The 14,554-nt window shown below is 31.5% G+C and overlaps 1 protein-coding gene across 1 annotated transcript in view; it reads right to left on the bottom strand.

Annotated features, from left to right (window-relative positions):
- rdo (leucine-rich repeat domain-containing protein reduced ocelli) overlaps window positions 1–8,120 on the bottom strand; it is a 46,368-nt gene extending 38,248 nt beyond the window's left edge. The window contains exons 1-3 of the mRNA XM_080162497.1: window positions 8,041–8,120; window positions 7,564–7,619; window positions 7,043–7,119 (exon numbers count right to left, since the gene is read on the bottom strand). Of these exons, the coding sequence (XP_080018623.1) occupies window positions 7,043–7,119; window positions 7,564–7,619; window positions 8,041–8,113 (206 nt within the window). The 5' untranslated portion in view covers window positions 8,114–8,120. The remainder of the gene's footprint in view (window positions 1–7,042; window positions 7,120–7,563; window positions 7,620–8,040) is intronic.
- Window positions 8,121–14,554: the final 6,434 nt, after the last annotated feature.

Below are 14,554 nucleotides of genomic sequence, written 5' to 3'. Positions count from 1 at the left end.
AATACCAACTTGTTTGAATTAACGATCAGAGATTAACGTTATCCTGAAGGACGAATGTTAGGACACACATACGGACCGACCAAAAAACAGAAAAGTATTCTTCTTTGTCTTAGCTTAACCCTTACAGATCAGGAGGGGGGGGGGGGGTTATGTTGACCCCCCCTCTATAGTTGTGACTTCATGACTAAATAAATCTTAATTTCTTCATTATGACTTTTGTGTATAAGATGGAGTCCTAAAATTTTTTTTGGTGAATACTAGGATATTTATGAACATCTGAGAATAGTGGTGTTAAAACCCTTTGACCGTTTGACCGCTTCCTGGCCGATTTTATGACCGATTTATATGCTGCTTTTAATATGGACTTATATCATGTATATCGTGGCTTCTATTACAGCTAGAGACCTAAAAAATTTGTGGTACATCCTTGAGCAATAATAAACTTCCGTGACAAGTAAGATCATGACCGTGTGACCACTCCTTGACCGATTTTTGACCGATTTTTGACCGATTTTCTATTTCCTATCCGTAATTTTGCCGTTTGTAAGCTGCCTGCCGCCGAATTTTAAAACAGCTATAGACCAACCAAATTTTTTATGTAGTCTTTAATTGTAATCAGAAACAGATAAAAATATTAATTGGCGCCGCCAAAAATAAAAGTTCCACCTAAAATTTGGTGATCCTAGGAGCCGAGATATTAAGGTGGGAATTGGGGCCCGATCTGCAAGGGTTAAGAATTAGAACTTTTTTCTATATTCCCCGGCTTTATTGTCAATTTTCAACATATTTGGCTGGTTTAAAGGTAAAGAAATACCAAGCAGGACTTCACTTTAACCTCTTAGCATTATTATTGCTGGGATATTCAGGGATAAGACAATTGATGAAAGATAGATGTAAATTAAAATTCCCAATGAATATAAAAAATTACCACTTCTTTGTTATTAGTTGAATTGTTTGAACGGTGATAGTTTAAACAAACCAATCAAGATCTATAAAAGTACCCACAGATTTTAATCCAACTAATAAAAAATAACGTTTATAAAACTTTAGATACTAGTAATTTGAAATATAGGGGCAAACTTAAAATTTGAATCTTTTCCTAATAAAAAACGAATGATTATTTTATAATTGGCGACAATGTATTAAAACTAAAAACATTGTTTCATGTTTACAAAATCGTATTTAATAAAAGTTTTTATAGATAGACATTGTATCTACAGGCTTATAAATTAAAAAAGTTTGCCAGGATGTACGTGGGTAAGGGTTTTTGGTCTAAGTAGAAATCAATAAGAATCGATGTTGTGATTATAAAAATTCTAGAAATACATGAAAAAGGAGGAGAGAGAAAAGATAAATGTTTTCTTTTATGATGATAGAAAATAGGAAAGATGACCAAATAGAAAAGAAATAGAGAGGGACAGAAAAATAGTCTAATTCTTCCCAAAAACATTAAGAAATCGCCTAAAACCATCTCAGAACCTAAGTGATTAACTGAGTGACAAAAAAAACCCTACCACATTTTAAAAATAAGATGGAGAAAAAAGATTAGAAAGAGTGAAAAAGAAAGAAACATAAAGAGAGAAAGGGAGAGAGAGAGAGAGAGAGAGAGAGAGAGAAAGAGAGAGAAAGAGAGAGGGGGGGAAGAGGAAGGGAGATAGATAAATAGAGCACAGAATATTGCCATCCTTGTTATCTAATCAAATTTAAAACTAAATCCGTGAATAGTATAAAATGTCCTCTCCAACTTGAAGATAAATAAATACCATAGAATAGGTACAGGTCAGGAAAATTTGGAAAAATAAATTTCAGTTAAAACAGGGCTGTTTGTAGCCCCTCGTTTAGATAGCTGCTCCGCTTAAGGCTTATTGGAACGGCTTTGCTATGCTGGCAGCGATAGGATTTTCAACTTATAGACGCCATCAGATGGACTTTAAATGTTATGTTTATATTTATGCTCTCTCATAATTGCTGGATTTAAACTTTAGATACCCTTATCAAAGATTGATTTTTTGGTTCAAACTACCAGTTTTAACCCTTTTTTAATCAATATTTTTTTTTAAAAGGGGTATTTTTGTTTATCATCATTAGGGATGTACATAATTTTTTCTACGTAAAAATCAGGTAAAAAAATAGATTTCATTTAATGACTTTTGTCTATAAATCTTAAGTAATACACTAACCGTTTAACAACCTAAATGTCACACGCTTGCCATTGCAGCGGTTGATAAAAATTTTACAGTATTTAGTTCATTTACTTTTCTGTATATCTTTAGGTATAGTACATATAACAAATTCAATAAATGCCATCCTTAGAAATGGTCAAAGTGTGTGTTAAAGAGGGGAAGATAGTCTATTAGAGTTAATATAGTACAGTCACTCATTTTATCATGAACATGACATCAATATTTTGATAAGTAAAAGATAAATATAATAATGAGAAATGTTTTTTGTAAGGTAATGAATTTAATTCTAAGCAATTTAATTTAGAAATCCACCAAGATGTAAGAAATTTATTGTCAAAATAATTGTGCTAATTAATTTTTCGTTTTATATGAAACAAATGAATTTATACATGTGCCATTCTGGTTGCATCTCTACTACTTTAATATCTTTATTATGACGTAGTGTTGAACTCGATGATTAACTACTCTAGTTGGAGTTGATAATTAAAACTATTTGAAAGGCTGTGTCTTCATAACAAGTCAAGACGACATACAAAACAATATTTTCCTCACGCCGTAGGGAATTTGAATTTGCTTCTAAACGTTTTAAAATTTGTCAGGAAAACATGATTAGTGTTAGTCTAAAATAATATGTCTATAACTAGGAAGAAATATATATAGTGCTCTCTGGAGACCAGCCGGAAAAGAGACACATAGAGAAAAAGGGTTCCTTAGACTTTAAAATAGTGTTTAACTATTTAAATGAAAAAGAGAAGATTTTTCTTTTTTTCTTTTCCTTTTAAATAAATCTTTCTGTACATGTAATTCTATCCTTCTTTTGTTTTATGAAAATTAAAATTTTAATATTCATAACATGTTTTGTTTTAAAACATTTGAAAAATTACATGTTAAATTCTATATGCTAAAGTAGATGGATGTTTGTGTGTTTGTACTAAATATAATTTAAGTAAATCATTTTGGGCTGGTTTTATGCTGTTTTGCAAGGCAGGGAGGAGCTGTATTAATCCTAAAATTTTTCATTTTGAAGACTAAAGGCGAAGCCACCAGTATAATATTTTAACACATTCTCAGAACATTTTTTTTATTTCTTTTTATTATCCCTATCAATCTCCTAAGGGCACTCTTTAGATTTTCCATATTGAATATCTCCTTTTGAAATTTGACTGTCATTCTTTCTAACCTATTATATAAAATAGTAAGCTTTTTTGTCTGTGGGGAAGTATCTCGCAAGCCGCTGAACCGATATGGTTCATCTTTACAGTGAAGCTTCCAATAGGCCCAAACAAGATTTTTAATTATTTTTGGGAAGAGTATCTCCACCCTCCCAATAAAAAATGCCCCCCTCCCCTAAAAAAAGTATTTTTATTTACTGTTTTCTTTTTAAAACTCAAATTAAATATGGATAGGGGCGACTTTTCTCCCTCCCACATTTAGTGCCCCTAGAGGCTAATAGGGGCGTAGCTGCTAATTTTATATAAGGCTTTGAATAACAAATTTGTGCACGGGATTTTGCTAGAGACAGAATGAGTAAATTTGGGGGGGAGGGGAGGAGTGACCCTAGAAATGAACAGTAACACTTTACTTTAGAAAACAACAACAATAATAATGCAGTAGTATTTCTTTCCGTTTTATCAAGGGAATTTACTTTATATTTCTAACCGGCAGTGGCTGCTTCCCTAGATGCCTCTATGGACAACTTTTAGAATTCCTTGATTTTATATTTTAATAGATGAAAAAATAGGGAAGGAGGCTAACTTATTAGGGATCTAAAGGGATACGACAATGCCCGATAAATTCATGTACATCGCCAATTATGATAAACAAAATTAAACCTTCAGAAGATAAGAATTAGTGGTTGAAACGTTTGATTACTCAATTGAATTCCCCAACAAATCAAAATTCAAAATGTCCCCCAAAGTTGTTAAGCCAACGAATAAGAAACCAGTTTTTTTAAACTTCGGGTTCTTGTGCAATCAACAGCTCATTGTCCCCTCTCTCTCTCTGCTAACTTATTATAGGGGTGATATATTTCTGGAAAATGGTGATATCTTTTCCAAATTAGTTAAAATTCTGCCCAAGAACATCAGATCTTTATTATTGTAGTTTATAGGAGAGATGTATACAGAAAGACAGACATTTTACTTCTTTTATATAAGTATAGTCTATCTATCTATCTGTTGTTGTTGTAATCTTGTGATTTATGGTGTTCTATCCTGTTTTTATGGCCATCATGTTTTTCTATACCTGGCCAATAGACGTAAAGTTTTAGACAGGTCAAAACAGGGTTTTTGCATGATATTTGATAACTAAAACTTTTAGCTTCGTAAATTGCCAATGTCTTTAATTTGTTTAATAGAAAAATTTATTTATTGACGGTATTGTCAATAATAAAGACCTCTATAATACAAAATTGTAAAAGGTCTTTCTGTTTGTCCGTCTGAAGCTTAAGATCTCTATATTCTATATTATGTTTTACTGGTCATACAATGTAATTAACCTATGTTCTAGAGTGATGAGAAACCTCCTATGAAAATAAATTAAAAAGATAAAACAATTATATCATATAAAATCCCTATTGTCCTAAAGAAATCAGTTTATATCAAACTTATATTGATATAATAGATAGATGTATTGTACATTTTTGCATCTTAATTTAGAGCCAATTAATTTTGTCTAATTTCGTTAAAAATGCAAAAAGAAAGAGTTAAGTCTATACATATCTGACAAACTTTAAAGTAAAAATACTATTCTTATAAAAAAGTATCATGATGTGTGCTTGTTTGTAGCAAAGGATCTTGTTAACTGCTTTACAGTTTACTTCCTAACAGTCCAAAGAAGGTTTTTAGCTATTTTGATAATAGAGGGTAACTTTGCCTACCAGAAAAAAAATACCTCAAACTTTTCCCCCATTAGAATTAAAGGTAAATGTTCGACACCCCCACGATGCTGTGAGTATTGGTGCAAAAAATATGACGTAACAAAAAAAATTAGCCAATGAGAGGCAGTTATTGACCAATGGCGGCAATGGTAGTGGACTCTCATTGGCTAATTTTTTTTGTTACGTCATATTTTTTGCACCAATACTCACAGCATCCACCCCCCCCCCCCCCCACCCCTAAGTGCCCTAGAGGCCCAAAGGGGCCCTTAATGACAATAAGTACCTCAGCAACATTAATAATCTGATGAGTGTCAGTTTTATGTTCCGACTACTTATCCCAGGATCCAGAGAAATGCCGCGATGCATTTTTAAAAAAAAGTTTAAACAAGGTTGTGTAAATATTTTGTTACAAAAGTTTTTCAGATAATTTATTTTCTTCAACAATTTGCAATAACAAGTTTATCTCCATGGATCTCTCTCTCTCTCTCTCTCTCTCTCTCTCTCTCTCTCTCTCTCTCTCTCTCTCTCTCTCTCTCTCTCTCTCTCTCTTTCTTTCTCTCTCACTCTTTCTTTCTTTCTTTTGGCCCTTTTTTCCTGTCTCTCTATTGTTTACATAGTTTGTTAGATAATGTATTTTTTTCTTTTTCCTATTTTTAAAAGCGAAGCTTTTCTATAATTAGGGTCGGTCCGTCCGTACGTCCGTCCGTCCGTCCGTCCGTACGTCCGTAACGGATAGCTTTTTTCGTTAATTTAGGCATGTTAGAATTGTCCTATCGATTTCAAATTTTGCATGGTGATTCCTTTAATAGTTAGGTACAATTTAGAAAGCGTAGCAACTCTATAATCATCACCAAAATGTCCGTACGTCCATTTTAAACATGTTGATTTTTTTACTTTTTTAACAACAAATTTTTATGTGATCTAATCAACCGATTGATTTGATTTTTGGTATATTGATTCCTGGGACAACAAAGTATAATGTAATAAGCGAAGCAACTCTATAATCAAGTCCTAAAAATGTAAGTATGTCCATAAACATTATCCTGCATCAAGCAGTTTTTTAACAAATTTACTTACAATTTTGCTTCGACTCTTATACTTTTATATTCTGATTATTCAGTTCTGACACTATACAAGTGTTTATGTCCGTTTGTCTTACTGTTTCAGTGCTTCGCTTTTATGGATGTTGTCATCCTTGTTTTAATACGGCTTTAAAACCGATTAATACCCACTGGATTAAAACAGGTTATCTACTACCATATTGAAAAATCATGTATATCATCGTATTACAGACAAATCACGCGAATATTAAAACAAAAATCCTAAAGCTGTCTATAATACGATGCGATAGATAACCATTATTATAATTTCTGTCTATGCTTCGCCAGTAATAGATGATATCATCCTTGTTTATTCAGAGGTCACCAAAGTATTTTCAATTTGTTTAGATAAAATGCACTCTAAGTTTTTTACTTTCTCCCCATTACTCTATTTTTCTTTACAACTTTTACATATGATGTTTGTTTATCTGTCTAATGTATTTTTAAATTGATAAAAATAATTGCGCTCCTAGCATCTAGAGGAGGGATGGCACTTAGTTAGCACAGGAAGGAGACCCTGTGGCGACTTTCAATTTGGTCTTTAATCAGAAATGGTGTCGGAAATATCAACAAAGCCAAGTCGCCACAAAAGAGTAGAAAGCAATTTGCGGGTATAGTTCCTTTCGTGGCAACGCCTTTTAAGGGGCGATTCCTCGTATTTCCACAGTAATTTTCCTCTGCGTCTAACCCTACGGGGCCAATTGCCTAACCTAACCAATAATAACCTATCAAAAGCTACTGTTAAAATACGACGAAACCCCCCTTAAGAGTCATTGCCCCGAAAGGGACTATACCCCAAATTGATAGCAGACGAAAAAGGCCCCCACCACTTGGGCTAAATCTATCTATCTATAAATCTGTCTGACCATCTATTTGTTTACCTGTAACTATCTTGTGTAGAACCATGGGATGTAAGTGCTGCGTACATTGGTAATTGAGGAATAGATTCGCTTTCATCCTAATACGGTTATTTTTTAATTATTCTGGTTATTAAATTTTAAAAAAGAATTGTAAATCTTCAGGGGTCTTAGGTGATAAAACAATTGATGATAAATTGACGAGAACAAGATTACTACCTATTAAAATTATTGGTTGAAATGTTTGAAAACTTTTAGTTTGGAACCAACCAAAATTTTTGAGCCAAGGAATAAGACAACGCGATCATAAAATTTTGGGTACCACAATAGAATTTACAGTTTACCCAGGGATGGACGGGAAATTGGACTAAACAATGCAAAGTATCCAAAGGTTTGAAAACACGTTCTCTCATTTGTTTGCTATGTTTAGGTACCTTTATTAAAATCTTTGATGGGTTTGATCAAACTATCAGTTAAAATTTTGTTGCCCAGTTATTAATCTACAACTAGATAAATTTGTTTAAAATCGTTGGGTATGACTTTACCTGATTTGATATGATATATTTAACTTTGTTATCCTTTACATGCCGATGCTCTTTCCCTAAAAAAAAAGATATAAGATAGACGATAGTTATTAACTTGTTTCAAAAAAAATTGTTATAGGTTATAGATATCCATAATTTGATATCCGTTTTTTCACAATCAAATACAGGTCATCAAATTTTCGGTTGTGCCCCTTGTCTCTTAATCATCACAAAAGGGGAATTGAGGTTAACCCCCCCCCCCTCTTTCTAAATAGAAAAAGATTATATGGGCTTCACCACACCCCTCTCTTCTATAAATTCTAAAAACACTTTGTTAAGGACAAAAATAAAGTTTCCATTATAATAAGAAATTCATATACCCAACCCAAAAATAGCTGAAAACCTTCCCAGCAACTGCAAGAAGCTTCACTGTTTATGAGTACCCTATCTATACAGACACACAGACAGACATCCTACCTCTTTTATATAAAAACTTACCTAGAGGACAGTAGGCAGGATTCACATAGTCGACTGTAAACGATGTTGTTAACAAAATTATTAAAATCATCATTTTTAAGATTCCTAATCCGTTTATAATCATTAGTTTTTTATTAAGAAGATTTTTTTCCCAGTATGGCTTCGAAACCGGATTAGAACCGGTTCTGAGCCTTACTGAAAAATCATGTTTATTATCGTATTTAAAATTGTTTTCTACGATAAATAAAATTAAAATCACAATTTTTTACAGTCCGCGGAAAGCTGTCTGTAATACGATTCGATAAATAACTAATTTAGTTGTGTTATCTGTGCTAAAGGCTTATATAATTTATCTTTATTATTATGGAAAGATTTTGAAGTGAAAAATATATATAACTAATAATTCCTTTAAAAATCTGAAATTATTTTCTTCTTTGTAATTAAATTCTTCTATAGGTTGTTTCTTTCACTAATAACGAAGTTTTTTTCAACATTTAAGAACATTGTATAATCTGAAAAAAAGCAGAGTTATACACATTTACAAAAAATAAATCTTTTACATTTGTATTTATAGCAGACTAAGATTTTTGTTTACATTGTTTGTGTAGCGGACAGACCTATAATTAAGGTTGTCTGCGCTGCTACTAATATTCCTTTTCTTGTAAAAATGTCTAAATGTATACACTTTCTAACTAATAATAAGGTCAGATTGTTCTTACACTGAACTTTGAATTAAGGGATTGTTCATGTCGACTGTCTAAATATATTCCAATCAATACTCTACTTCTCAATTATCAAAACTTAGGAAGCAGCTTATTGTGTCTCCAAAAAAGTTGTCAAATGTTCCAACGTTTGGCCAAACTATGCCGATTGACGTCCTATTCCCTTCTTTATATGACGTCAATCGGGGTGATTCGGCCAAGCGTTGTAATATTTGTCCACTTTTTTTGAGACACTTTAAGTTGCTTTAAATTTATTTATCTTTTGATCACTTCGCTGTAACTGGACAAAGTGTCTCAAAAATCAGCTAAGTGACGTCATAAAAATGAGGAATTATCCATCTCTTTTTTCAGGGGTTTTCTCATTTTCTCCCTCATTTTTATGACGTCACATGATACTTGATTTTTGAGACACTTTGTCCATATACACTGCGCTATTGGTAGCTATCATTGTCCTTGTTAGAAGGGGGAGAAATGCTTATTATTCAAAGTGCTTCTAATTGTAAGGCTAAATTACTTAACAATTTAAATGTGTGTGCATTTGTGTCTTTGTGGATGTATGTGTCTGTTTGTGAATTGAAAGGGTAGGATATTGCAATTAAAGATAATTTTTAACCAAGAATGGCAGAATTTAAAATAAGAAACTACTTTAATAAACTCACACCCCATTCATGGCTTAAAATTCTGGGTACTTTTAAAAAAGCTTGATTGGTTGGTTCAAACTAGAAACGTTCACACTTTTCAACCAATAATTTTTATCTACAAAGGTAATTATATTCATCGTCATAATTGAAAATGTATTGACATATCTAGACGGTCGAACGGACATACAAACATACTCAAATTATTTTTTTTTGGAAAGAAAATTCTTAAACTAACTTTATTCCTATTCGTGCCTTTTGTCAGCTATGCGCCATTTCATTTGAATTCAATTAATTTAATTAATGTTATTCAAAATCAAATACATTAATTATGCTAAACGGGTCTAAGGGACAGACAGACACAATGTAGGGTCTAACGTCCTTTTGTTACTTATTTGTGACAGTACATTTAAAATCTGTTGAAGGCTGTAATTTCACAGAAATACTAGCATAAATACAATTTTAGGAATAATCTAGACATACAGAAATTACACCAATTACTATGAATAAGTAAATAGGTTGAAAACTTTGTTTGGCAAAGATGGACATCTAAATGCTTTCCTTTCTATCCCCTAATAATTATGAGCTATTAGCTACCAAAGGCAGAAGTTAGTAGGGAAAGGAAAATATCATCTCTCATTGTTAAAAAAAATAATTTGTTTCAATAATTTAATTTTGTAGGGGGTTTAGATTTTGTACTGTCTAAATTTACTATTCTTTCTTAGTTGTGCTGCTACTCTAAATTTAGATCTTCCAGCAAGCCGTCCGACAACAAAATGCACAAACAAGAACAAACTTCTTCAGTAGAATATATATTTCATCTTATTCAAGCCTTGTTTGATAATTTTTAAAAGCGAAGCTTTTCTATAATTAGGGTAGGTCCGTCCGTCCGTCCGTCCGTCCGTAACGGATAGCTTTCTTCGTTAATTTAGGCATGTTAGAATTGTCCTATCTATTTCAAATTTCGCATGGTGATTCCTTTAGTAATTAGGTACGATTTAGTAAGCGTAGCAACTCTATAATCATTACCAAAATGTCCGTACGTCCATTTTAAACTTTGATTTTTTTTACTTTTTTAACAACAAATTTTTATGTGTTCTAATCATCCGATTGATCTGATTTTTTGTATAGTGATTCCTGGGACAACAAAGTATAATGTTATTAGCGAAGCAACTCTATAATCAAGTCCTAAAAATGTAAGTATGTCTATAAACATAATCCTGTATAAAGCAATTTTTCAACAAATTTACTTACAACTTTGCTTCGACTCTTGTACATTTATATTCTGATTATTCAGTTCTGACACTATATAAGTGTTTATGTCCGTTTGTCCTACTGTTTCAGTGCTTCGCTTTTATGGATGTTGTCATCCTTGTTGTACTAAAATTTACTTATCCATTTATCTAAAGTCTAAAGGCACTGCTGAAATTATAATTGGCTTCCTATGACAATAAGACTTCTACTACTATAGAATTTACAATTAGAAAAGGAATAAATTGTTTTAGAGTCATTACCTTCTTAGACAGCTTTTAGTGGATAGGAAAATTTTAAGATTAATTCCAGTTTTGTTAGCCCTCGGGAGTTTCGAAACTATATTTGAATTTAAATCATGTTTCATAAAGTTTCAATTGAACTAGTTGAAATAACATAAAATTTATTCTTAAATAGAAAAAATATCTTAGGAACCTAAATACCTCAACAGCTTATTTCATCTTGCTATTTCAGGGAAGCCGAGGGCTATTTCTATGCAGGTTTTGAACTATTTTGTTCTCTATATTTTTAGTAGCTACTCTATAATTTACTTGGTCTGCTCGTCAGTCAGTTGTAACGCTATGGGGGAAATGTGATTTCAAGGCTGGTTTTCATATAGACAACTGAAATTGCAAAGAAGATTTCGTGATTTTATGCGCTTCACCTCTTATGGATGTTATCATTCTTGTTTTCTTTCTAAAGAAAATGAAATAATAAACCTCCAACAAAAGAATCCAACTCAGTAGTAGAAAACCCTAATTAGAAAATAATTGAACTATTTCCTTTATTATTCTTTTTACTAATTAATAAGAAAAATAATTTTCATAAAACTCTTACCCTATTTTATAAAGTAGTAAGTTTTTGTTTGTTTAAATTTAGTTGGATTTGTTGTATTTAAAGTTTATGTCTTGGGATGGTTTTAATCTATATAAATGTCTCCCCTTCCTGTCCTCCTAAACGTTTTTTGGCATGTTATAATCATCCTATCGATTTTAAACTCTGCATTAGGATTCTTTTGACCATAAGAAAATTCTACATAATATTATTATCCATATGATTAGTTTTTTGGAATAGTGATTCTTAGAACGATTATGCACACTGTTATTAGTAAAGCATTGCTGTAATCAATAATAAGCGGAGAGATTAGGTAAGATTATTTCTATTTTTCTTTTCCAGTTCACAGGGATCTTTAGGGATAAGACAATGGATGATTTAATGTACACCCCAAATAATGATAAACAAAATTACATCTCCTGTAGATTAAAATCATCAGTAGAAAAGATTGGACACTGCTAGTTTGTACAACCCCATCAAGATTTAATGAATTTACACAAAGTTTTTTATCCAACAAATGAAAGAACGTGTATATAGCACTTTGGGGACATTTCAACATTTATGAGGGAAGCTAAAGTTTTAATCTGCATATCCCTTACCTCCTTGCTAGATATTAAAACACCTATTGCGGTATTTCTCACCGAGCAATGACAATTTTTGATGGATTAAACATCAATTCTCTTTATACAAACATCATACGAGCATTTACTTGATAGATCAGAGGGAGGAGAAATAGATAGATAGATATATAGATAGAAGGATATGGAAATGTAGTAATATATGAATAATAGATGGATTTAACATCAATTCTTTTTAAACAAACATCATACTAGATATAAAACCATGTAGAAATAATATAAATAAATTATAAAAATAACCGAAGAATATATAACCCCAACAAAAACTATTCCTTTAACAAAAACAAAAAGTTTCATGAGTATCGTAGCATCAACAAGTTAACAATGTCTGTCTATCTAGGTGTAGCGAAGGATCTCGTAATCTCTGAACCTATATAGTTTTCTACACCGTGATCCCTTTTATGGGTCCAGGAAGGTTTTTAACTTCTTGCCCTTAGAAAAATAACCCTAAACAAACATATATCATTAAAAAACTCAAATTGTAATGTTTTTATGGCAACTACTAGATCAAATAGTTTACGTAACGAAGAAAAATGTCGTATTTATATAATTATAAAAGTCTGACTGTTAAACGTACATACCATAGTTATATAGTAGCTGCACTATTAATAAGACTTTGCCTAACAAAAAGCTAAATCTATTCTTGGTATTCGTATAGAATAAGAATTAATTTAGGCCAGTTTTTACTTCACACAAGGAGAAAAAAAGCAATATCCCTTCAACTAGAGGGAGGGAGGGGACATTTGACTGTAAATTACAAAGATAATTACGGTGTCTTATTCGTTAGCGCAAAAACTTTGGGTTTATAGACTGGATTTTGTTTGTAGCAGTTTTTTAACCTATAATCTTTAACTACAGAAGAAGTCATTTAGTTTTGGGTTTAGTTTGATAATCATCATATGGGATGTACATTAATTTATCGTCCATTTTCTTATCCCTTCTTCAACCTTATTTGGACCACAAACAAAGGATTATAAAAGGTTGGGTTAGGTAAGGAATAGGAATGACCCACAGGGTTATTAAAATTAAATTTTTCCCAGTTATAAATAAATGAAGGGGAGGGAGGGTTATTTGGTAGTTAATAAACACTAAATTGGATTTTACCGATAAAAAGTTCTATCAATAAATATAAATGCTCTAACTATCTCTACTTAAGGAAGGGGGTATTCATTTTAGAAGAAAGAGTTTTGCCTATGACTGTTCTGCTAATTTATTAATTTGTCAAAGAAGGTATCTTATAAAGTATTTTGTTTAATTAATTATTATTTTTTAAATGAATAGTTGAAGGTAAAACAGTTTTTCTTCAGTATGTAATATAATTATCCTATTCATTTGATTTTTCAAATACTTATTCCTAGGACAACAAAGTACAAAGTCATAAGCGAATCAACTCTATAATTAAATCCTAAAAGTGTAAGTATGGCCTTTATCAGTATCCTGTATTTAGGCAGTTTTGCAACAGATGCACTTAAAATTTCGTTTAAATTTATATTTACTTATTCAGTTCTGACGTACAGACGGACAAGCGTACGGAATATCCTACTTATAAAGTAGTTTCGCAACTAAAAAAGAAAAATTTATCTTGTCCTAGGAAAATAATTATTTATTTACTAAATAAAAAGTAAAATATTACTATTAGATAGTTACATGTTATCTTACATATATATTCAGGGATCTTAAGGGATAAGACATTGGATGACCCTGATAAACATCCCATATGATTATAAACAAAATTACCCTTTCTTTCGATCAACTAATATTATTGGTTGAAAAGTTTAAACACTGTTAGTATGAAACAACTATTCATATTTAAATAAGAAGTATCTAAAGTTTATAAATCACAAATAAGATAATTTGTTAATCTTTGGGTACTACTATAATTTAGTGTTCCATATCCCCTCCTGCTATATATATTAGATTAATTTGGTGTCTAATAGAAAAATTAGGTAACATGATATTAACTTGAGCACAAATAATCTTCATTTTTGGTGTATCCGTATGTCCACGGTTCCTTTGAATAGCGAAGGTTTTCTATAATTAGAGTCGGTGCGTCCGTCCGTCCGTCACGGTTAGCTCTTTATCCTATCGATTTCAAACTTTGCCTGATGATTCCTATTACAATTAGATTTGATTTAATACGTAGCAACTCTATAATCGTTAAATAATGTCCGTACGTCCATTTTAAACATGTTGATTCTTGACCTTTTTGACATTTTTTTTTCATGTGATACAATTATCCTATTCAACTGATTTTTTAATACTGATTCCTACTACAATAAGGTACAATGTTATAACCGATGAATCTCTATAATCAAGTCCTAAAAATGTAAGTATGTACTTAAACACAAATGAACAGTATCCTCTATTTGTGCAACAAATATTCTTACAATTTAGTTTATACTTCTACAATATTCTGCTTATTCAGTTCTGACACTAGTGTTACTGTTCGATT

The sequence above is a fragment of the Acartia tonsa genome, chromosome 5, assembly GCF_053477335.1.
Source record: "Acartia tonsa isolate MP-2025a chromosome 5, ASM5347733v1, whole genome shotgun sequence".
NCBI classification, from domain to species: Eukaryota; Metazoa; Arthropoda; class Copepoda; order Calanoida; family Acartiidae; genus Acartia; species Acartia tonsa.
This window is presented reverse-complemented; position numbering and strand designations above follow the sequence as displayed.